Source organism: Bubalus kerabau, chromosome 20, assembly GCF_029407905.1.
Source record: "Bubalus kerabau isolate K-KA32 ecotype Philippines breed swamp buffalo chromosome 20, PCC_UOA_SB_1v2, whole genome shotgun sequence".
Classification (NCBI taxonomy): domain Eukaryota; kingdom Metazoa; phylum Chordata; class Mammalia; order Artiodactyla; family Bovidae; genus Bubalus; species Bubalus kerabau.
In genome coordinates, this window is record NC_073643.1 from 23375663 (window position 1) to 23401631 (window position 25969).

A 25969-nucleotide genomic window follows, 5' to 3' on the forward strand; every position below is an offset into this window, starting at 1 on the left:
TGCATTCTTCATACAGCCCCTCATCTAGCCAGGCAAAGTGCTTTGCATATGGTAGATCAGTAAGTATTTGCTGAAAGAATCCATCAATTAAATGTTCTCAGATTATTACAGTAATCACTACAGTGAGTAGACCCCAAGATGTAACCAATTTTCACATCACATCAATTCTGATAAACACACATGATATCCACATACTTGGGACCTGTAAACCATGGCCTGAAGTCCTTGAAATCTTTCTCTACTTTTGCTCAGACATAAATTCAATGAGTTTCCTGTACTTAAATCATTCTTTATTGGCTTCAGTAATTATTTTGAGGAGTACCACTGTTGCTTTCAAACCATCAGTTAACTGTGATTTTAGAATTTTTAAAAATCCTTCCATCTGTAAACATGCCTATTTCTCTCCTCCATCTCAACTCCTCATCTCCTCCATCCTTTCTGGAGTTGAGATCAGGCAGTGTGAAATAAAAGAGAAAAGTGACTACAGCATTCTTTTCATTAAGGAGCAGCTAATTTTGTTAATGAATTTAAAACTCCCAGGGAGCAGAAAGAAGAAAACATAATTTGTTGGAAGGCCGGAAGGTTCGCATAGGAAGCAGAGGGCTCCCATCCCCACTTCCCTAGGCCAGGACTTTGCTTCTACAATTATTCTCTCTCTCCTTTTTCAGTAAGTCCCCCCTCTCAACGTGATCACTTCCATTCTGCATACAATCTTGCTGATATCCCTTAACTTAAATATGACCAACAATCACCTTTTAGCCCCGCCCCGACTTTTCTCTGTGCATCTTTACAGCAAATCCACTCAAAACAATTTTATGCCCTGACTCCCCACTTCATCTTCTCCCATTCCTTCTTGACCGTGATCTATTCCCAGACTTGCCAACTGTGCTTCCACCTCGAGTCTCTGCATTTATTGTTCCCTCTTGGAGTCTCAGAGACTCTTTCCCTAAATATGAGTTCCCTCACTGCTCTCTGAATGGGAAGACCTTCTCTGACAATCTCATCAAAACATGTACCCCCCAAGGGCCTCCAAACAGTCTTGAGTCTCTTTTATATTTTAACATCCTTGGTATATACACTGTTACACGCCTATGGGTTGTGTGTGCTAAGTTGCTTCAGTCGTGTCTGAGTCTTTGTGACCGTTTAGACTATAACCCGCTAGGTGTTTCTGTCCATGGGATTCTCCAGGCAAGAATACTGGAGTGAGTTGCCATGCCCTCCTCCAGGAGACCTTCCTGACCCAGGATGGAACCCACATCTCTTTTGTCTCCTGCTTCGGCAGGCAAGGATTCTTTACCACTACTGCAGCCTGGGAAGCCCTTACACGCTTATGCCCCCTATCAAAATGTAAGCAGGAATGATTTTGTTCATTGCTGGACTTTCAGTGCTTAAAAGTACTTGGCATGGAATCAGTATTAATAAGTATTCATTGAATATATGAATGGATGAGGGAGGGAGAAAGGGAAGGCTTGAGGGAGGAGTTACAAACTTTATGGAACTTTGAACTGAGTTATGAACAAAAAGCAGGGATCTCAGCTATGGACAGAGTGTGAGTGAATCCTGAGCAAACGAAAAGTATGGCTGACAACAGAGAGCAATGATGAGGGAAAGCAAGGGTAACTGCTGACAGTCTGGCATGGCTGGCAGGACAGGGCATGTTGGGGATGGACAGGAGATGACAAGCAGTAAGCGAGCTGGTTCAGAAATGGCACCTGAGGCTAAGAATCGACCTCCACTCTCTTCCCTAAAGCCTGGGGCTCCATCAAAGCAGGGCCACGGCACACAGATGCTCCCCTATGAAGCACACTCCTGCCCCTACTTCTGGCCCATGATTACCTGGAGTATTTCAATGATCTTCAGCTTGGTGTCCATCACCAAGATGTCCTCCTTCTCCGGCTCAGCCTGCTTCACGTTGCCCTCAGGGGCGGTGGCCGTGGGTGTCATGGGCAGGAAGCCTCCTCCCCGGAGCACCACCTGGGTCATCAGCTCTCCGACCCCATGGATGGATCGCATCACGTTACTGCCTAGGAAGGGCCAGGACAGACCCCGGTCACGACAGACCCCTGGAGCACACTCTGTGGCACACCTGGCCAGGGGCAGAGGCTCTTCAGGACAAGTCATTTCACACGTCTCTGTCCCAATACATTCTATGACCCTGGGAACCTGATGGGTTAATACCTATCAAAAATGTAGGGCTTACTATGGAAGACAGTATGGAGATGTCTTAAAAAACTAGGAATAAAACCACCGTATGACCCAGCAATCCCACTCCTAGGCATATACCCTGAGGAAACCAAAATTGAAGAAGACACATGTACCCCAATGTTCATTGTAGCACTATTTATAGCTAGGACATGGAAGCAACCTAGATGTCCATTGACAGATGAATGGATAAAGAAGCTGTGGTACATATACACAACGGAATATTACTCAGCCATAAAAAGGAATGCATTTGAGTCAGTTTTAAAGAGGTGGACGAACCTAGAGCCTATTATATAGAGTGAAGTAACTCAAAAGGAGAAATATAAATATCATATACTGACACCTATGTATGCAATCTAGAACGATGGTCCTGATGAATTTATTTGCAGGGTAGCAATGGAGAAACAGACATAGAGAACAGACTTATGGACACGGGGACGGGGAGGAGAGGGTGAGATGTATGGAGGGAGTAACATGGAAACTTACACTACCATATGTAAAATAGATAGCCAATAGGAATTGGCTGTATGACTCAGGGAACTCAAACAGGGGCTCTGTGACAATCCAGAAAGGTGGGATGGGGAGGGAGATGGGAGGGCTGTTCGGGAGGGAAGGGACATGGGTGTACCTATGGCTGATTCTTATTGATGTGTGACATAAAACCACAAAATTCTGTAAAGCTATTATCCTTCAATAAAAAAATAAAGTGGCAAAAAAAAAATTCAGGGTTTAAGGAAGTAGGTGAAAGAGTGTGGGCTTTGAAATTGCCCAAAGGAGCAATTTTATGGGTTAAATAACCTGCCCAATTGTATGGCCACCCACTGCATGCCTGCTGTGGGTGTTAACAAGACACACATCTGGTGCTGTGTTAATACAGGAGTTAACAAGACACACATCCGGTGCTGCACCAACAGCCACCTGATCTTGAGGGCACTGTGCCACCTGTGAGGGTCAGTTTATTCAACTATAAAAGGAGGAAACCCAGCTCAACTGACAGGGTCACGTGGCAAATGACTGCGCACAGGCCCTAACAGGCAGTAGAATGCAAGTAAACGTACTTTTTCTATTCCAGCTGAAGAGACTAGTTGAACAATAATCCACACATGAGTACCCAGTATGTGTCTATTACGACACTAAAACAGAGGAGAAAAACAAACACATCAAGGCAGATTTTCCTACTCACAAATTGGAAACAGGATACCCAGACACAGTCTGGATTTCATTTACTCACATACTAACGTAAGCACAGAACATCATGGCACATCAAGAGCAGTGAATAAGCATTCCAGCTGTGAGGCGACTTTCAAATGGTGCAGTGGAATATGCAACTTCATTTATAAATGTAAAAAATACAGCACAGTGTTAACAACCATTGACTCTGAGTCATGGGTCCTTGGTGTCCACTCTACTATTCTTTCCACTTTTGTTTATATCTGAAAATGTTCGTAATGAAAAGTCAGGAAGAAAAGGACGAAGAAAGGATGTGACATCACGTGGTAATGCAACACCATGTGGTAAGCATGACAGAGGCAGGAGGAGGGGCAAGCGCGTCCCCACGTGTGGGCACCATCAGAGCCCCCCACCTCAGCTTCTCCACATTGTTCTCACCTTTATTCTCCTCTCCCTTTGCCATCTTGCTGATGGGGAAGATTGTGGTCACGTGCACACAGTCCAATATGGCCAGGAGGATTTTGGTTAATCGGAGAAGGTCAGAGAAGTTGTAGAAACCAAAGTAGATGAGATTCCTAGCTAGGTTGACAACCTATTGTATTTAAAAGAGACAGGGGGGAGATGGATTAATTAAACAGTATCCTTCAGTTCCATTTCAGGTGGACTATTTTATAAATGACTGATTCTGACCTTCTTTACCGTAAGAGAAGTCATTTAATTTACTTGCAGTTTCTGATGAAATTTAATTTAGTTTCATAGGGAGAAAAAATAAGAAATGAAAATGTGCAGAGCTGCTGATCTGTTCTGATGACTGGTGAATAAAAAACCAACCTCATCACTGGGTCTGTGTAGCTTCCCAAAGATAATAGAGGGCAAGCCAAGGTATATCCAACTAGGACACAGATAACATTGCAAAGCTTGGAAATCTAACCCCTAAAAAGGCAAAGTGGTTCCAAGGAGAAATATTCAACTCAAAGGTGATAAGAATTTCTGTCCCTCAAACGATTAATCTACGACAGATCCTAAGCACAGTCTGGTTCCTTTCCTGTCACTTTTAATACAACGTACAGAGCATACATAATGTTCTATCATTTTACATGATTTAGTTCCCCACATGTATGTTTCTTACAAAACATACAGATCACTTCACCATGAGTTACCTCAAATGTAAGCTTATTTTTCTCCTTATCAGAGAAAGGGAACCTCTGACACACCACATCTCTTAAATATTCCTCCACAAATTCCATGGTCTGAGCGAACCTCTCCTTAATTTCATCTTTGGAGGTTCCACTACTATCGTAGCTAAAAGGAAAGGAGAAAGAAAAGGCAAAGGTCAGGTTCCTCCCAGTGAGGCCTTCCCTGTTTGTTTAGCCCCTAGAGCCAGAACCACCCACCCCAACACTTTCCACCCTCTTGTCCCTATTTACTTTCCCTGCTCAGCAGCCACCACTAACATATATATTTAGTCTTTTATCTTAGTTATTGCCTGTCTTTCCCCACTAGTGTAAACATAGTTTTCTTTTTTTTTTCTTTTTTGGCCACATCACCCAGCATGTGGGATTCTAGTTGCCCGACCAGGAATTAAACTCGCGCCCCCAGCGTTGGAAGTGCAGAGGCTTAACCGTCGAACCACTAAGTCCAGAATAGTTTTCTTGTTTGTTCCCAGATAGATTCTTTAAGCCTGGCAGGCAGGAGACACTTAAGTATTTGCTGAATAAAATAGACAAACAAGGTATAAAAGGGCAATCATACCATCTTTTACCTTCTTGAGGGAACAAATAATGCTTGCTACCTTTAATTACATTTTCATTAAAAAAAAAAAAAAAAGCCTTTCTTCTTTGATTGAACTAGACTTAACCTGACCATAAGTCCTTTGGCTTCTGCTACACAGAACACTGCAGCTAAGAGATTTTAAAGCAACACAAGGTCTTAACAGGTCGAAGGAGCCAGGCTCACTCATCAATGGCGATCTCGGAGGGGATCTCAGACCAGAGGCGGGCGTATTTCACGGGGGTGACCTGCTCCTGGGGGTCTCGGTCCACGTGCATGTGGAGCATGAGACGGCAGAAGGACGCCCGCAGGTCATAGGGCAGGTTCTCGTCGGACATGCAGCGGAGAATGAGATCCACGTCCAGCTGGCCCGAGATCTCGTTGATGGCAAGATACTGGCGGTCCAGGCACATCCTCGCAAAGAGGTTCAGCTGGTACCTGAGAAAAGGAAAGTTGCACAGAGCTCACACTTCCAGAAACACACAGCGGGAGAGTCAGAGGAGGGGCCCAGATCTCATAGGAGTGGTGTATGGTCACGTGAACTTGTACATCAACACTCTTCACCTGCTCATGTACACATAAGTCTAGCTTCTGTATCCGGCAGAAAAAGGAACAGTTCAAGCCATGCCAACAGTCACACATGTCTATCCCATGTGGGAGTACCTACGTGGCTAGTGGATTCCATTTTGCCCTTATTTTATAAAACGGGGGAGAAAAAATGAAAAATCATTTTCATTAGGGTGAAAACGATTATCTATTTCCTTAGTTATGCCTCTTAAAAAATATTTATTTAGCTGTGCCTGGTCTTAGTTGGGGCACAAAGGATTCTCAGTCTTCACTGTGGCATGCAAACTCTTAGCTGTGGCATGTGGGATCCAGTTCCCTGACCGGGGATTGAACCCGGGCCCCCAGCATTGGGAGCTCAGAGTCTTAGCCACTGGACCAGCAGGGAAACCCTACTTTAGTTTGGCTTTTATACAAGCACATTAAAGACCACAAAGGAAATGGTAAAGGTTTCACACCTTCACTGAGTCTACTTAGAAATTTTATGACACTTTGGGGGTCTTATCTCATACAGCCCTGCTCTTTGACTTCACACACATGTGACAAACATAGTGGAAAAAGTAGGGGACTCCTCAAAATGTCTTAAGGTTTCCTCCTCACCCAATTACATGTGATCTCTGTGAAGTTCCAAACTTGGTCTATTACATGCTCATAACATCAACAAAAATTAGACTATCACAATATTCAGAGAGTGCAAAGACAAAGAGAAACAAAAGTTCTCATTTACAACTGGTGAGAGTGTGCACCAAAACATCCAATCTAGGATGGCTTGCTTAATGAGTTTAAAATATGCATACGCCCCAATCTCATAATTTCCTGGTATGGAATGGAAATTCCTACACACACGCACCAATCTGAACAATGATGTTCCCTGACATGAACAACTAAATTGTGGCACACAATGAATTCAAAGAGAAAAGAAAATGTTGGCATAGTAATAAATGGAATAACATTCAGCAGTCAATATTAAAGAAATGGATCTACCACCATTAGCACAAATCCATTTCAGACTCAATACTGAATAAAAAGGGCAGGTTTCAGAGAAAAACTCTGAGTATGGAACCATTTATATAAAATTTCAAGGCTCAATAAAATACTATGTGTTATTTGTGAATACACAGAAATGTAAAATATGAACATACACAGAGTGTGGAAGGTCACCCACCATCTGCGTGAATGGAGAGAACAAAATATAGGAGGGTCACAAAGGGCACTGGAACTGCAAAGTTGAGTTTTTATTAGAAAATGCTGCTAGCACTTCTCCAACCATCTCCTGTTTTCTTTTCTTTTTCAAGTGTTTACTGGTTCCCTTCCCTTGAGGTGGCAGAGTCAACAGGTCTTACAGCTGGGACCAAGGAAACACCAGGATGCGGGTGGAAACCAATCAACACGGCAGGTTCTTGTTGTCTGAGGAAGGAGTTGTGGATACAGAGGGTGAAGATGAGAACGACCCTATGGTGCTGGAGTGGAGCTGAAAGTCGTGATGTGAACTCAGGGGTTTTATTACATTCATATACATTAATACAGAAACAAATGTGTGTGTGTGTATGCAGATAGAGACATCAACAGATGTGTGCATACACACGCACATTTCTTAGCTCTGCCTGTAACAGTTCTAAGACGTTGGCACTATTGTCTCTGTTTTGCAGGTAAAGGAACTGGGACATAGAGGTGGATAACTGGACCAAAGTCCAAAAGTTAGTATCACTGCTATATTTAAAATGGATAACCAACAAGGACCTACTGTATAGCACATGGAACTCTGCTCAATGCTATGTGGCAGCCTGGATGGGAGGGGAGTTTGGGAGAGAATGGGAACATGTATGGCTGCGTCCCTGACAGTGATGCAACTATCATATTATTAATCAGCTATACTCTAGCATAAAATGAAAAATTTTTTTAAAAGTCAGTATGTAGAGAGGTGAGCCCACAGCCTGACTCGTATCTACCACAAACTACATCCACGTGCTACACCGTGTAGAGACCAACAACTGTGAGACGGGGCTGATGCAACCAAGCAGTTTCCTTGTGACCCAGCCACGCCCAGGTAGCACTGCCCTACTATGTAAGTACTGCCGACAGCTCACACTCTACAAACTCCTGAAATACACATTTGTCTTTCTGCTGGACGTCTCATGAGAGGACATCACAGGGCGCCCATGCACAGGCCCGCGCACCTGTAGTAGCCAAGGACGTCGCGGTCTTCCTTCTGGCCCTCCTTGGCATCCTGTGCCAGCTCCCGGACACTCTTACTGCGAACCTCCTTGTTGCTGTCCCTCCAGAAGAGCCATACTTCTTCCTCATCCTCGCCTGCCTCCAGAGCGTTCTCTCCGGTAGAAACGCCTTCAAATTCGAAACGGGAGAGCACCAACCTGAAAACGTAGGAGGAAGCGGGAAAACTCATTATGTCTGAAATCCTTGCTTGTCGCTGATTAACTATATTTGTGCGTTGAACTCCAGCTGTGCTTTCAGCATACACACACACACACACACACACACACACAAACACACACACAGAAAGCCACTTCGTTTCTCCCTTTGGCAGAACCACAGGGAGAGGCAAACATCGACTTCATATACTTTAGCTCAGGTGTGCCCCACTAGGGCGACTGTGTCTCCCCAGGGGATGCTTGGCAATGTCCGGAGACGTCTTTGGTTGTCCCAGCTAAATGGGAGAGGTACTGTTGGCACCCGGTACGCATACACAGGAAGACTGCTGCATTTCCTGCGAGGCACAGGACGGCACCCACAGCACAGAACTGCTTGGTCCCAAATGTCAAAGGCCAAGGTTGAGAAAGTCAGCATTCAGCTCAAGCTCAAAATTAAGTTATGCATGAGACCCCTCCGCCCCAAAAAATCACAAGTTTAGGGCATAAGCTAGTGTTTTTAAAAAACATTTCTTTTTTAACATTGGTATGTTACTGGCAGTATATGCTCCCCTGTTACAAATGAATCAACTACTACTTTCCAAACTTCTGTAGACCAATGAACACTTTTTGAATAGTGGTAATTTCACAAGCTCTTCCCTGCTGCTGCTGCTAAGTCGCTTCAGTTGTGTCCGACTCTGTGCGACCCCATAGACGGCAGCCCACCAGGCTCCCCCATCCCTGGGATTCTCCAGGCAAGAACACTGGAGTGGGTTGCCATTTCCTTCTCCAATGCATGAAAGTGAAACGTGAAAGTGAAGTCACTCAGTCGTGTCCGACTCTTAGCAACCCCTGTCTTAATATTGACAATGAATTACCTTCTTTAAAATTTAAACCTGATGATCCTAACTGGAGAACTTTCAAGTCTTAAAATGAAATCAAGGGTGTGTAAGATGCTCCCCAGTAGCCCACATCATTTTCAACTCAGTAAGCAAAGTGAGTGACATCACCATACAGAGGAGGCCACCACAGCAAAAGCAAATCCAGTAACTCCCCTAATCAAGATGCTGGTGTGAAGATAATCTAAGGCCAGCCAACCTGACTTCAGAAGCGAAGGGGCTGCGTTTAACTCCCCAAGGCACAGACAACCACCAAGGCACACGCTCTCCATCTAATTCCCGTTCTCACCTTTATAGTCACTCCCCAACCCCCACTCACTTGGTCTCAATGAGGATGTCGGCATTGGTTGGATTCAGCACGGCTTTACATATCAGCTCCTGAGTCACTGGAATGGATTTGTTCATGGACACGCAGAGGTCAGAGAGGTAATCTAAGAATCTGTGGGGAAACAGAAACCAAACCATATGCTTTTTGCAGCCAGAGCAAGGGTTAGGTCTTGGGGACGTGGCTCTCCCTCCAAAGGGTAGACCCAAGCTACCTTTACAAGTCAGAGAGGCTTTGGGTTTCAGTGTCTGTGTGCATGGTATCACCAGTTACCCAGACATGGGAGGGAGGGAAGAGAAAGGAGGGAGGAAGAAAGCAGAGGGAGGCAAGGAAGGAGGGAAAAAGAAAGAAAGAAAGAAAAGCACAAGAAGGATGGGTGTGACTGCTATAAGGAAGAGGTGATGAGGTAAAAATGAACAGAAGAACCCATCAAGTAAGATCACCTAAGGAAGATGTGGTGATGATGCTGGGTACTCAGAGTGGGGAGAGGTCTGATGCTTGGGGCCTAAATCAGAATCCTGGTTCTGGTTCTTCTCCACTACATTCTAATATGTACTGTTATTTGGGGGAAATTATTTAACCTAACCATGTTTCAGTTTTCTCATCAATAAAAATGGATAACCTTTAACCCCAGAGGGCTCTTCTGAAGATTAAATGAAGTAATTCATGTGACGTGCTTACTCAGTTCAGTCCCTGGCACACAAGAGGATCCATAAGATGTTAGCTGTTTTTAATAGGTGGGAGGAGTCAGTTTCATAATAACACCTTCAGCTCTCTAGCATCAGTGTTTCTAATATCCACATTGTAAACTAGTTCCCATGTCCCCTGACACGGGGTAGATCTTAATTAAAAGGAGAAGAAAAGAGAGAAGAAAGTGTACAAGGAGGGTGGGATCTGTAAGAATGCAATAGAATCGACAGATTTCACTATTGTAAATACAAACACTCAGGTAATAACTACGTGTGCAAAAGACTTATTGATACTTGGGGAAGTTCTGACTGGTCATAACAGGGTGCTACAAAGTAAATGAGGGGTCGATAGCTGTCACTTACATATAAGTGCCAGGCACTTCACATGTATTTATCTTCATTTAATTTTCATAACAACTAATCTAGTAGATGAGATTAAAGCTCAAGGTCACCAGCTAGTAAACTCTGGATCCAGGATTCTACCCTGGTCCCATTTCCATACCATGCTCTTTCCATGACTCAAAGTGCCTCTCAAGACCTGCTCAATCAAGACGTGGGGCCTAGCAGGCCCAAACAAAGGACATCTAGTTAAAAAAAAAAAACAAAAAAAAACAAAAAAGACCACCATGACCAGCTCAGAGCCTGCATCGTAAACACAGAGGCACCTTCTGCCGATCAACCCCACCTCCGCCTCACCTGGGCTCCCTGTTCTTCCGCACCAGGCTGACGAAGGTGTCAATCTCTGCCGCGGTGATGTGTTTTTCCAGGAGTTTGCGATTATTGTGCAGAAGGGCGGTGATAGTGTCTTCGGCCAGCACGTCATAGCCAATCTGCTTCTGCATGAAGCCGAACTGCTTGGCTATGTACTCCTTCGAAGGGAGGAAAGAGAGGTAAGCAGGGAGGACAGTTCGGTGAGGTGCAGAGCAAGGGAAGGGGCAGCAGCCCCCGAGGAGAGCTACTCCCTTTGAGGAAAATCATAGGGGAGCGTCCTTCCCCACTTCCCAACCCAGGGTGACAGCCACGAACTCTCTCACATCCTTTAGTTTACTAAACCTGCCACACAGGTATCACTAAGTAACATTTCCTGTATTTACACATGGGCATTTTATTAAGTCCACAGTATAAATTTTAATGTGGTGACTTATTTTTCTAAAGGTCAAGAGTTGTTTTCCAGCTCTGATTTTATTACTCATTCAAGAGGATTAAACTCTGCCTCACTGCCCTGTGTTGCTGAATAAACACGGTGAAGTCTACCTGGATATTTTAAACGTTATCACTCCATTGTGTTTTCCTTATCTGGGATGAAAATTAAAGTCAGTGGGTAATTAGAAATATGTGAAAAAGTGAAGTGAAAGTCACTCAGCTGAGTTGAATTCTTTGTGATTCCCTGGACTATACAGTCCATGGAATTTTCCAGGCCAGGATACTAGAGTGGGTTAGCCGTTCCCTTCTCCAGGGGATCTTCCCAATTCGGGGATTGAACCCAGGTCTCCCACATTGCAGGAAGATTTTTTACCAGCTGAACCACCAGGGAAGTCCAGGAATATATAAACCAGTCAATTACATTCACAGAACATATGAAAACATCTCTGACTTCTCTTTTGGGATCAGACATGATGTCCCATTGAAATATTTCAGAACGCCAGGAAGCCTCATATAAATACTTTGTTGTTATTCAAAGATATTTTCCCTGTCCAAGACAGACTGCTTGCTCAAAGTTCAAAAGGCCCTTGAAACTTCGTTTCTTTTAATCCATTAATTTCAAAATCTTAAAAGTGACTAAGGACTAACAGAGTGGACTTGGGCCACTTTTCAGCCCTCACTCAGTAAGGATGCGTGTCTGAGAATTCATCAGCCCCCAGGGATATGTCAGCAGTACTGCCAAAAGGCACAGGGTCCATAATCAACCAAGCCAAGACACCCACAGCAACAGCAACAAGAAGGACTGGTCTAGTCCTCTGATGTACAAGCAAAAGGTCCCGGCACACATTATAGACTCTGACGCATCCTCATGGGAAGAGAATAAAATCTCTTTAGCACAAGTATGGTGTAAGTACGGTACTCACACACAAGAGGTGGGTTTAAACCGACCATAGTGCCCGATGGCAACCTATGCTAACGAATGAACATAGCATCACCAGTGTGTGATGCTTTATATCTAAACAGTAGCAAAGGGAAAGTGAATGATTTCGAAATACTGGGTTGGCCAAAAGTTTGTTTGGGTTTTTCAGAACATCTTGTGGAGAACTCAAACAAACTTTTTGGCCAGCCCAATACTTGCTAATAAAGTTGTATCTAATATCTCAGAGCTTAGGACCAACACTGTATGATGACACTCAAAAAGCTTTCGCTACAGAGAACAGCTTAAATTTAAAGGCCAGATATAGCGGCGGTCAAAGCTTAAAAACAAAACCTTTTGTAACACACAGCAGGGACTGGAGTCCGTATTGTAAGAGGCACCACCGTGCGCTTACAGGAGTTTATGGAACGCAGGTTTCTTGAGCTCAGCAGTACCTACTGACTTCTTGGACCAGATAATTCTTTGTTGGGGGTGGGGGGACTGGGCTGGGCTTGCCCAGATGTTAAATAGCATCCGTGGCCTCCAACCACTTCATGCCAGTAGCATTCCCAAGCTGTGACATTCAAGAGCATCTCAATAGCATCTCCAGACATTTCCACACGTCCTCCTGGCCCAGGGCGCGGTGGGGGTGGGTGGTAAATTTGCTCCCAGTTAACAACCACTGACATAGTGATTCCTCAGCATCTCCAGTTGTTTGGAACCCTCACAGAGGTTTAAATATTTAATTCGTAGAGAGACTATATTGTTTGTGTTTGTGTGTTTACTTGTCATGACAATAGATGATGACTTAGAATGTCTAAAACACGAGCCAGAGCCAAAACAAAGAGGAAATTACCAGCAGAGATGGAGGGAATAGATGGCGCAGGAAGAACAGATTTCACTCCATTTCCAATAAAAGCACATGGAACCATTGCACCCTTACACCTTCCAGAAATGTGCCATAAGAAATACTGTACATGAACACACTGCTATATTTAAAACGGATAACCCACAAGGACCTACTGTATAGCACAGGGAATTCTGCTCAATATTACGTGGCAGCCTGGATGGGAGGGGAGTTTGGGGGAGAATGTATATATGTCATGTACAGCTGAGTCCCTTTGCTACCCACCTGAAACTATCCCTACATTGTTAATTAGCTATAATCCAATATAAAATAAGTTTAAAAAATACTGTACTTGTAATATCAACATATTAAAAAAATCTCATTCCAAGGATGCTGTAAAAGGAGAATTTTGATGTATCCTTCTCAACTCACTCATGCATCTTCCCAGGCTTGCAAAAATATCTGTTTCCTTTTGAAGAGCAAATTGAACAATGAACTAGTCTCTAGCCACTAAGTAAATATATACACGTGACACTTAAAACTCATTGAGGAAAGTGAACTCGAGGGAGGAAGCTGTCTGGCACTTCCCAGGGTCCTCAGAGCTCACCTGGTTCTTCCTGTAGTCCTGCTGGGAGTGTCTCAGGACCCGGTAGCAAAGGCGGCAGATGTGTCGGAAGGGTGCGTGCCGCTGGTCTCCCAGCTCCTCCAGACGCAGCATTGGGCCGTCACCACAGTCTGTGAATGGGGCCTGTAACAGCTTGAAGATCTGTTTGTGAAAAGAATGAAAACTGCCATCACCTACTGTTTTAACGGCTAAGCCTCCCTGTGGAAAGAAGAGAACCTCAAGGGTGGGTGGACTACACAGGAAAGTCTATCTAAATGATCATGAATGTGAAATCTGTGTTCATTCCATCAACTGGCACAGGCTCCTCGGTAAACTCAGTCTTCCTGAACATTACTGATCCTCAAATACTTGAAAATGTGGTATTCCCAGTAGTGCTTGGGAGCACAGACTCTGGAATCAGTAGATTCTAGGTCAAAATTACACTTCTTTATTACTTTTCTACAGGTATACATCATCGTCAAGGTAACCTTCAGTTTTCCCAGCAGTAATATGTAGAGAATAATACCTAGCTCACAAGGGTGTTATAATGATGAAAGTAGATAGTCAGGTCATGAGTATAGTGCTCACCGCAAGTGCTGAATAAAGGCTCCTCCACTGAATCACAGTTTTGGACCCTATAGGAATCACTATTGCATAAAACAGCATGAGCCTTAAGCCAGAGGTCTAACTTGGGAGTCATCACATCAAACAGCAGGGCATAATTCATTTCAAGACTTGAAACTCTTGTTGAAACAGGATGCAGCATTAATGAATTTGGTCCAACCATAGTTTAAAAGGAGAAAGAAACCTCAAACCCAAGTTCCTATGGATAACTCTAGGACTTATAATTAACATGTTTTTCTTTCGGCTCTAGCGGCCAGCAATTTCCAAGCCAAGCTTGCGGCCCCATCTCCAACAGTTTTAGAGAACTAGGTGGTATACACTTCTGGGTGCTTCATCTACCTCAGACTTGTTACTTTCCTCCCTCTAATTCCCTTATACTCTAGTTTATTTAAATTTGTACCAAATTCCACCATATATGTATTTTCTGTGAGCTAACTTTGTTTTCTACTCATTCTTTATGGAAAGATTTTTTGGTGATTTATAGTGGTCCTTATAAGAGCCTCTAAAGGCCTTCTGAGTTTATCATACACTCCAAATGTCCCAGATAATTAAATAAGCTTAAGGATGCACTGCCCTTGATATTATTTGTGAGGAAAATAAAGGTGTCAACTGCAATTCTTGTTGGAGTTCCCAAAAGGTAAATTTTCACACAGCTGATATTCAATATATGTGTTAACAATCCAGTGAACTATCAAACTGTGAAAAGATGAAGGAAATTTACTAAGTGAAAAAAAGTCAATCTGAAAAAGGTACATAGGGTATGATTCTAACTGTTAAAATATGACATTCTGGAAAAGGCAAAACTGTCGAGACAATAAAAAGATCAATGGCTAGTTGCCAGGGGTTGGGGGAAAGGGAGGGACAAATAGACAAAGCAGAGAGGATTTTTAGGGTGATGAAACTAGATGATATGATAATGATGGATCATATTGTAATACATTGGTTCAAACTCACAGCATGTACAACATCAAGAGTGAACCCTAATGGAAACAATTCACTTTGGGCAATTGTGGTATGTCAATGTAGTTTTATCAGTTCTAACAAATGTATCCCTCTGGTGGGGATGCTACTAATAGGGGAAGCTGTATGTGTGTAGGAGGTATGGGAATTCTTTATACTTTCTACTCACTTTTGCTGTGAACTTAAAACTGCTCTAAAAAATTGTGTGTGTTTTTTTTTTTTTTAAAGTCAACAGATCAAGCCTTCCCAGTAGAAATCATCTACATTCCTCTATAAGACCAGATAATATGGATTCTTGCTAGAGCCAACCCAGTATGTCACCTCTCACTGACCTGCTTGAGAATATTCTGTTCTCTCATGAGCTTCTGCCGCTCTCTGTTGGGCTTGGAGAAGACCACTTCAAGAACATCTTGACCGGAATTGGTTCCGCCAGTGACGAAGTAAACCAAGTCTTCCAGCAGCTTGGTTACAGATCTTAGGAGGAAAGAAGCAATTAGACATGGGAAGTGTTTGATGTTTAACAGAATCAAAACCACCATGCAAGCTCTCAGGCCTAAGGAACCAGTCACACAGAAGCAAACCCATTCTTCCCAGATTCCTTGAAATTGTTAGTTAAGGCCAATTACCAGTAAGAGTAAAACAGAGACAATATTTCACTGTCCAAAAAAGATTATCACTTTGACAAAATAGTAGACATTACATTTTATCTTGGATAATGCAGGAGACCCCGGTTCAATCTCTGGATAGGAAAGATCCCCTGCAGAAGCAAATGGCAACCCACTCCAGAACTTTTGCCTGGAGAATCTATGGACAGAGAAGCCTGGTGGCCTACAGTCCATGGGGTTGCAAAGAGTTTGACATGACCAAGCAACCAACACACACAACCCCCACCACTGATATTTAGTAAGGTAGTTCCAAAGACCAAGCCGGAGGCAGGAAAACAGAGAAGGAAGGAGATCTTTACTGTTTAGAGACCTTCAGAATAGTGAGAGCAACTATTGAAAACCACAAGTTGAAGCCACGGGTAAGTGCTAAGGCCTGGCGCTCTTCCACAGAGCTCTTCAGAGCACTTCTCTCTCTGCCAGGGATTTTAAAATCCACAGTGGGTGAGAACGGGCATGTGTGGTTCTTGCAGGGAGCCCTCACCTTCTTTCATTCTGGGTGATGGTGCCCTTCTCCAGCTTGCCCGCTATGGAGCCCAGCACCTTGCTGGCATCATTGGCAAAGTCCAGATCCCGAACCTCAGCAGGAGAGACTGGCACTATGGCAAAGGCTTCCTTGTCCTCCTTCACGGGAGAGGTGCCAATCTGAAATAAAAGATGGGCTTTGTGGGAGAGTCCACTGCCTGCAATGCAGGAGACTCGCATTCAATCCCTGGGTCGGGAAGATCTCCTAGAGAAGGGCATGGCAACCCAACTCCAGTATTCTTCCCTAGAGAATCCCATGGACAGAGGGGCCTGGCGGGCTACTGTTCATGGAGTTACAAGGAGTAGGACATGACTGAGTGACTAACACTTTAACTTTCTACTAGATTGAGAGGGGAAGATATTACTCAAATGCTGGATTTATAGAACTCTGGGCAACTGAAAAAACTTGGAGCTCTCTTACTGTTAAAATAAAGTGGACACAGAAAAACACCTGAAAACATGAACCTCAAATTGTCAACAGTTGTTACCTCTAGAGGTTGGTAACGTGAAGAAAATTAAGGCAGGAAATGGGGTAGTACTATGATTTTACAGCTTCATTTGTTACATAGAGCATCTGATACGTTTGTAATTTAAAAACATATATTCATAGGGAAAAAGCAAATATACAAAATGGTAATTATCAATCTTGAGAGAATTCTAAGGGTAGATGTTACATTGTTCTTTCAACTTTTCTGTATATATGACAATGTTCATGGAAATAGAAGAAAAAAATTCCAATAATCTTCCCCATCACCAAAAAGTATTATGTGAGAGTATCATTTCATTTTTTAAACAGACAAACCCTATTTATGTGAATATATGCTCCATGATCCTAGAGAAGGTCAGAAAGGAGGGGTAGGCTTCAGGGGGAGAGAAATTAGGTTGGAAGAACTTTCGAGAAATAAAAGTGCATATTTAAATACAAGAAGTAAATAATAAAGACTGGAGGGAACCAACTAGGTACGCGACGCACCTCAAGGCAGAAGCAAACATTCCCTCAGCCAAAATCAGCCTCCAGACAGACAAGAAATCCAGACAATTGCTCAACCTTTAGGGCAGAAGCCATGAAATAAAATAAAAGGTTCTAATTATTTCAAAGCCCTGGCCCTGCTTTAGCCAGGTCCCTTGGAAAGAACTCTTTCATCCCATACACGTTTGTCCACAACCACACTCTTGCCAAAACAACAACTATTTCAGGGATCCATACGCCCCCGTCTGCCCTCAAAGGAGCCCTTTCATCGGGAACCATGAGACCAAGGGAGGCAGCCAAGCTCGTGGACTTACTTTCAGCATCACGGGTTTTTCTTCTTCCTTGTCAATGGGGATGTTTGTGCTGTGAACCCAGGTATTCGTACACAGGTGTCGGAGCCGGACATAGGAGTTTCTAAAGGGAAGAAAAAAGGACTTCAGGGACCGGACTACTGAGGTTCTCCATAGCCACTGGCCTAGAATACATCCTACAAGAATAAAGAAAGGATACCAAAATGGCTTTCTGCTATATACAGTGGACAACATAAACTTAAGAGGGAAAGGTTCTGGTCCAATGTACATTCGGATGTGTCTACAATTGCACATCATTCACAACGACTCTCACGTGACTGTGCTGTGCTGTATTTCGGAATGCAGGCATGTTTCACTCTACTGTGTTTTGTTTTCTTGCCCTTCACAGATACTGTGTGTGTGTGTGTCTGTGTGTGTGTGTGTGTGTTTTCTCCTTCCAAATTCACAGTTTGTGAATTTGCAAACTCATCATGCAAGTCTGTTGGTTCCATTTTGGCAATAAAGTATTTTTCAATTAAGATATGTACACTGTCTCTTTAAACGTAATGCTGTTGCGCACGTCATATATGACTGCACTGGGAAACCCAAGACTTTGTGCGCCTCACTTTACTGTGCTATCCACTTTATTGCGGGGTCTGGAACTGAATCTACAACGTCTGAGTATGCTGTGTATAAAATTACATCCCATGAATGACCATCTCAGAACAAACTGAGCACAAGACAGAGTAACAGGAAATATTTACTGAGTATCTACTAGTGCCTATCATGAGAGATCAAGCAGTAATGGAACGACTCATATGCATCAATATAGCAAAAAATGGTGTCATAAAATGTGTGAAAGAAAATATAAATACAAATTTAGAAATCTTGTGTGACAGAAAGTCTTTTGAAGCACATAATAAGACAAGATTTCTAACCTCAAAAGTAAAAGATGGATATATCTTATTACATAGTTTAAATGTTACATCTTCCATATAGCAAAATTTAAATTTTTCAAACCCATCGTGGAAAAAAATTGAAAGAAAAATGACCTGGGAAAGTAAAAGATTAGTGTATAGAATAAAAGAGTATTCATCCAGATATATAAAGAGATTTTGAAAAACAGTAAGAAAAACAATCATGAATACTGGAAATGAAAATGGAACATGTACACAAACCAGTAATTTAATAAAGAAACTTAAGTGACCAATAAACATCCAAGTACATATTCAACTTTCTCAACTAATAAAATTAAAACAATATATCATTTTATTGTATTATATTCCAAAGGTCTGGGAGTTTGGATCTCCCCCAGTGCTTAGAAAGATGAGTTCTACACACTCATGGTAAGAGTGTCAACACCTTAAACTCTGGAAGAGAGTCTGGCACTTTGTATAACATGTGAAACGCATCTATCTTTTCACCTAGCAATCTCATTTTTATATTTCTTCTTTAAGAGATTACGGCACAGGTATTAAATGAAGCATAAAGATGTTCAACAAAGCATTATTTATAACAGTAAAATCTTCACGTCTCCTGCATTGGCAGGTGGATTCTTTACCAGCAGCGCCACCTGGGAAGTCCAAAAGCTTATGAACTACCCAATGTTTCAGTAATGAAATAGTTAATTATAGTATATAAGACAGAATAGTACACTCTTTAAAATGGTTACAGTTGATATTCATTTACTTGGAAATATGAACAGGACATATTGTTCAATGGAAAAAAATGCTACAAATAGCTTATGATTCATTTGTGATAAATAATATACAGGTTATCTGTGTGCCCAGAGACCTGTCTGAAACTACAGAGAACAAAATATTTCTCGTAGTTATCTCTGAATGGTTAAATTTTATGTGAGTTTTTTTTAATTCCCAGTTGGTTCTCCATGAGATTTTGAAATATTTTAAAATATTTTTTGTTATTTCTTATATGATATTTTTTAAATTAATTTTTATTGGCATATAGGTGCTTTACAATGTTTTGTTAGTTTCTGCTGTACAGCAAAGTGAATCAGCCATACACACACACACACACACACACACACACACGTATCTCCTCTCTTTTAGATTTCCTTCCCATTTAGGTCATGACAGAGAACTGAGTCGAGTTCCCTGTATTATATAGTAAGTTCTCATCACTTACCTATTTTATATAGAGTAGTGTGTTGTTTCTTTTTACAGTGAGCATGAATCACTTTACAGTGTTTTTAAATTTTGCTTCTCTTTTAAAGAAGTAATCATGCACTTAAGGGGTCCACAGTAGCATTAGTGAGATGAGATGAGTGCACAAGACGCAAATATAAGTAACAGGAGATGTACATTAAAAAGCATTAAAATGGGGAACAGTCAAGGTAAGTACTGAAGGAGTTTTAAAGGAAGACATTAAGGAGGCTTTAGCGAGTCATGGGGAGAAGGCAATGGCACCCCAGTCCAGTACTTTTGCCTGGAAAACCCCATGGACGTAGGAGCCTGCTAGGCTACAGTCCATGGGGTTGCTAGAAGTCAGACACGACTGAGCGACTTCACTTTCACTTTTCACTTTCATGCATCGGAGAAGGAAATGGCAACCCACTCTAGTGTTCTTACCTGGAGAATCCCAGGGACGGGGGAGCCTGGTGGGCTGCTGTCTCTAGGGTCGCACAGAGTCAGACACAACTGAAGCGACTGAGCAGCAGCAGCAGCGATCATGGAATATATAGTTTTTTTAATAGGAAACTTAAGTTGGAACTTAAAATACTGGAGGGACCAGAGCGGACAGGGGAGCATGGAAGTGATTTGCATTAAAAAGAATTATAAACAATAGCATCCTGAGTTCTTGGGAAAGAGGCAAGGGGAAGGGCATGTCGAAGCAGTCACATCTCTTTAGTAGACTCTCTGCCTTTCTTCACTTTAACTATCTTGAACATTACAAGTGATACTGACTTTGAATAGCATGAATATAAATTAAACAACATGCATAAGAAACTTGACAGAAATTTGCATTTTTTCTTCTGAGGAATTCGGATGCATTTTCTTATTCTCAAAGTTTAAGCAAAGCTTGGGTTTAATTGGATGACTGATTTTACATTCTAGAGTTGTACGTCGAAGTTCATGTAAAATACCAAGGACATTCTATCTATTCATTTAAAGTCTCATCCCTAATCATTAGTTCAAAAGCCAGGACAATTTCAAAAGAGCCACAAAGCTGGATGCTCTTCTGATGTTTATTTAATGCATTTCATTTGCGCATACTGCAATTTTATTATCTTGATTATTATATCCAGGATTTGCCACTATCCCTTTTATTTTGGTTGGAAGGATTCTTTCAGCCAATGACTGTCATAAAAAGTTCTTTACTGGTAATATTTCAGGTACTTTGATGTATCTACCCCCAGACTTTCTGATCTTCAGAAAAATAAAATTTAGCACTACTTTAAGATGGCGGGAAATGAGTGTGTACTCCTACAAACAGTTTTTTATGACTGCCTTGAATCAGAGAATAAGAGGCCCTGTTCACTTCTGGCTCTGAGGTTGGTGGCCAAGGGCAAAAACAGATAAAGGTTTGGAAAGCTAAGACCACAGGATCAAAACTACTAATGAACACACTGGTAGACCATGCCAGACACTTTTTCCAGGGAGAACACTAGGCTTCCCTTGCTTAAGAGTTTACAATCAGTCTGTCTATGGACAACTGCCCACAAAGAATGTTTTCCAACAGAGAAACGGTAATGAATCAAGGGGATAGAGAAGCAGGGGTCTAGAGCCAACCAAAGCTGTTTGGCAAGCTGACCTGTTGACCAAGTTCAAATTTCCCCTTCCCATGGGATCGTGGGGATTTCCAACCCATTGGGGAATGTGGCCAACTGGCCCCTGATTCCTATTCACCAAGGGAATGTCATGAAATATTTGATAGCTATTTTATATCACATGGTTCTGCTCTTTGTTATCCCTTACAAAATAAAATACATAGCAAATAAAATAAAAGTCATTCCTTTGTCTTCCAGGTGCCTAAAAAAATCCACTCAAGAACTTCTGGAATAGAGAACACAACATACAGAAAAGTACTTAACAGAAATGCAATGGGATTCTACAGTCCCTATCTTTATCTAGGTAGTTAGTGAGAAAGGACACGTTACAAAAGTTATCTATCCTACTCCAAACCTAATATTTTTTTAGTGACCTCAAAATCAATCAAAGACCTAAATGAAAAACAGCACAAGCTATAAAACTCTCAGAAGAAAACATTAGCATCAATCTTTGTGACCTTGTATTAAGCAACAGTTTCTTAAGAAACCAAAATCATTAGCAAGCAAAGGAAAAAGTGTACAAACTAGACTTCACCTAAAAATTAAAAGCTTCTGTGGTTCACAAGACACCATCAAGAAAGTGAAGAAATCTACAGAATGGGAGAAAATACCTGCAAATCATATCTGGTAAGGTGTTTGGAATAAAGAACACTAACACAATCATGAAAACAGACATAATCCATTTTTAAGTGCAAAAAAATAATGGGCAAAGGATCTTAATAGATATGCCTCCAAAAATGATATATCAATACAAATGGTCAATAAACACATGAAGAAATGAAAAGACTATCTCAACATCATTAGCCATTAGGGAGACTCAAGTCAAAACCACAATGAGATACCACTGCACACTGACTAGGATGGCTCAAATATTAAAAAAAAGACAGATAAACAAGCATTGGAGAGAAACATAGAAACTGGAACCCTCAGACATGGCTGGCGAGAATACAACACCCTAAATGTAAAACTGGAAGTTCCTCAAAAGTTTAGACATACAATTACCACATGACCCAGTAATTCCACTCCTAGGTTCTAGACTCATGAGAAAAGAAAATGTATTCACACAACAGCCAGAAAAAGGCAAATAACCCAAATGGCCAACAATTAATAAGTCCATCAATAAAATGTGCCATAACCACACAATGGAATATTATTCAAGAATAAAATGAAATGAATACATGCTACAAAATGATGAATCTTAAAAAAAAAATACATTAAGTGAAAGAGGTCAGTCACAAAATGCCACAAGTGATTCCATTATATGAAATGTCCAGGACAGGTAGACCAATAGAGACAAAATGTAGCTTAGTCTAAGGCTGGGGAATGGAGGATGGAGAGATGAGAGTGACAGCTAACAGGCACAGGGCTCCTTCTTGCAGTGATGAAATTTTTCTTAAAATCTATTCTGATGATGGCTGCCCAATTCTGCTAATCTAATAAAAATCAATGAATTGAGCACTTTAAGCAGGTCACTTGTATGATACATGAATTGTATCTCAGTATATCTGTTACATTTCTTTAGAAGCAGTCTACATCGGGACAAACTTGGGAGTACGTGAAGCTGTGCACGTATTTGGGATCTAACAGGAGGACATCTTAAGTTTTCCCCAGATTCTCAAGGCGTTCATGACCCAGCAGAGGGCAGGAGCCAGTGATCATTGCACTGAACGGTAATTAATGGCCTCCCTGTGAGGTTCTCTTCTGTGTGGACACAGTTTCAGTGTATGACTCTGAGAGGGACAGGAAGAGGACCCAGTACAAGAGAAGCCTCTTCTCCAGTTCTGACAGCACCCAAGCTGCACTTAACAATTTCACAGCCCAACTCTGGCTGAGCAGTTAAATGGCAATGATACACAGGAATAATCACAGGAATCCTCAGAGAGACAGGCCTTGTGTACAACCTACCACGGGCCGTGAGACCTCCACTACCCAAGAATGTGTTGAAGAGTCTGAATCGCCAGAACAGCCTTGTCTGTCTTAAATGTTTAAGATTCTGGGCTCTGCGATGGGCCTCACTTACTTGTGATAAGTTGTTTCAATTCTCTGAGCCTCTGTCTTCACCCTCTAAGAAGGGGCAAATAATACTACTTATCTCACAGGGGTTTTGATGAAGATGAAATTATATATATAACATGAGCATTTAGCATTATAAATGGCATGAAGTCACCACTGAAGTGTTAGTCACTATTAATACTTTTGTTGATTTTGTTAAGAGTGAGTTTTTTGTTCCATTTATGGTCCAGTTATTTTCCCCTAGAATGCATTTTTATGCAACAAAACTAAGAATAAAAGTTAATTAAAATAACTGAAGAAGACTGATCTGATCTCTCAATATCACTAATAAAATTTACTATGGACTGAGTGCATTTCAAATGTTCCATTTTCTAGAATTTCTTTTCAAGGGTTTATTCAATTCACGAGATCGCTCACGTTTGGGAAAAGAAGCGAGAGAGTAAAAAAACTAGAAATATTGAGCTACCTGAGCTTAAGGGTTTGGCTTGTTCACCTAAACACAGCACATCTCACGCAACTACTGAGAACTTACAACCGATGAGCCATTTGAAAAATAAAAATTAGATATCATTTCAATAGGCAACCAAAACAAATCCTATACCAAATCCTGTATGAAAGCTCCAAGAAAGAAGATGATATTCTGGATTCCAAGAAACCCAGTCAGGCAACACAAACTCACTTGTGGTAAGCCTCTTTGGACTCCTACCTCGGGACGAGGCTGTCGCCTCCACGGAGCGTCGTGGGGTCCAGCTCAAAAATGGAGGAGATGTCATTGCCCTCGGGCACAGAGACCAGGGAGTACACCATCTTCTCTTGGGCATTTCGCAATCTGCTTCGGGAGGCATCCTGATCAGGGTCCACCTGGGGAGGAAAAGTCATCAGGTCAAGGATTCTGCACGCTACGCCCTTGCCTCACTACAATCACTGCTCTGTCCACAGGAACGGGGAAGAAGCACTCGTGAACATCAGCAGTTGTCAGGAGAAGTACCACAGCTTCAGAGCGGTCACCAAAGACGAGAGCTGGCCACCCATGCCAAGAATGTTTACACCCTGCCTCCCTGTGCTGCAATGCTATATAACTGTCCACGGGTAGAGTGTTCTATGTGGTACATCCTTGGGCAGTGGGTGGGAGAGAGGAGAAACACTTTGAGAAAACTTAGCCTCTGGGTGTGGTTTACGGGTGGTGGTGTTAGCCTCCAGTGAAACCGTCTAGCAAGAAGATGACACAGTTATTTCCCAGGAAAAAAAGATGCAATGAAATAAACCTGAATCCAAGTGTTCGTAAGCAGTTTTCCCCATGTGGCCAAGAAAAATATTTGAGATGTCAGACTAGCCCTGAAAAAGTGCTCCTAATTAAGTAATTGCCAAGGACCATTCAGGGGGAAAAGGGGCCTCTCCTGCTACATGCAGGATATGGCAGAGACTGAAGACAATCTCTGACAATGAAGGCTGATGAACAACAATGAAAGCTTTCCCACAAAGCTGTAAAGATGCAACCAGTCTCCGAAGCCCATCTGCCGAAGAAGACTGCAGTAGTGTGCTGAGCCTGGTGTCTGCTCTGACAGGCTGCACGAGGTCGCGCTCTGCCCTGTGACTCTGCACCAGATTATTTTTGAAGTTTAACATCCTTGCAAGATGACAGTATCCACCTGCAACTACTAGGAAAACCACATTTCCCTTGTCTCCATCTTGCTTTGCTTGGGCTGAGGCCCTGCTTCCTCTCCAAATGGAATGGAGAAAAGAAAAGCAAATCTAACAGGCAAAGTAGAGAGTGTGAGAGAATTTCATTCCATGGGGCCTGAGTTCTAGGATTCTGGGCAAGTCTGCTTTTTTAGTCCATCAGAGGCATCAACCTTTGCCTGTTAAAAAAAAAGGAAGGAAAGAAAGAAGGGAGGGAGGGATACAGGAATGAATTAAGAAAGAAAGGAAAGAAAGAAAAGAAAATGCAAACAGCTCTTCTAATATCACACATCTCTGTCTTCCTCCGCTCACACCCTATTGCTGTTGTTGAGTAGCTCAGTCATGTCTGATTCTTCATGACCCCATGGACTGTATCCCACCAGGCTCCTCTGGCCATGGAATTCTCCAGGCAAGAATACTGGAGTGGGTTGTCATTTCCTTTTCCAGGGACTCTTCCAGACCGAGGAATTGAACTCGAGTCTCCAGCACTGGCAGGTGGATTCTTTATCACTGACATATCTGGGAAGCCCTCACGCCCTGTACCTCTATCTGAACAACGCCACCCTAGTGGTTCTTCTATCTACACCCACACAAACATCAGCTGGAGGACACCAGAGCATCTCCCCGGGCTCCACTCACGAGAAATCACTTTGAATGGAATCTGTCCTCTTCGAACCAGTACTGCACACACCACTCTCAGAAAAAACCCTGACCTGGTTCCAGTGTGAGACATGGAGCTCAGCTACAGGCTGGCAGTTAATCTCCAGACCAGCCACACATCCAGAGAAAATGGAGAGCTGCACTGAGTCCACGGCCCGTGGCCTGTGACTCAGCCAAGCATCCCATGCTTGCTGTGTGCGGTCGGCGTGTGCCACCTAGTGGGAGCAGAGGCACATGTGCACAAGGCCATCAGCCCACAGCTATACTCAAGTTCTTTCTGTCCCTGTGCATCAAGCCCATGGC

General features: G+C 42.5%; 1 protein-coding gene across 11 annotated transcripts in view; it reads right to left on the minus strand.

Moving 5' to 3' along the window:
• ITPR1 (inositol 1,4,5-trisphosphate receptor type 1) overlaps window positions 1-25969 on the minus strand; it is a 354068-nt gene that overhangs the window by 170815 nt on the left and 157284 nt on the right. For all 11 annotated transcript variants that reach the window (XM_055557002.1, XM_055556993.1, XM_055557003.1 and 8 more), the window contains 12 exons: window positions 24033-24187; window positions 17551-17650; window positions 16226-16386; window positions 15412-15553; window positions 13499-13657; window positions 10682-10854; window positions 9291-9410; window positions 7884-8078; window positions 5329-5580; window positions 4533-4674; window positions 3811-3964; window positions 1837-2024 (listed from right to left, as the gene is read on the minus strand). In XM_055557002.1, coding sequence (XP_055412977.1) covers window positions 1837-2024; window positions 3811-3964; window positions 4533-4674; window positions 5329-5580; window positions 7884-8078; window positions 9291-9410; window positions 10682-10854; window positions 13499-13657; window positions 15412-15553; window positions 16226-16386; window positions 17551-17650; window positions 24033-24187 — 1941 coding nt within the window. The remainder of the gene's footprint in view (window positions 1-1836; window positions 2025-3810; window positions 3965-4532; window positions 4675-5328; window positions 5581-7883; window positions 8079-9290; window positions 9411-10681; window positions 10855-13498; window positions 13658-15411; window positions 15554-16225; window positions 16387-17550; window positions 17651-24032; window positions 24188-25969) is intronic.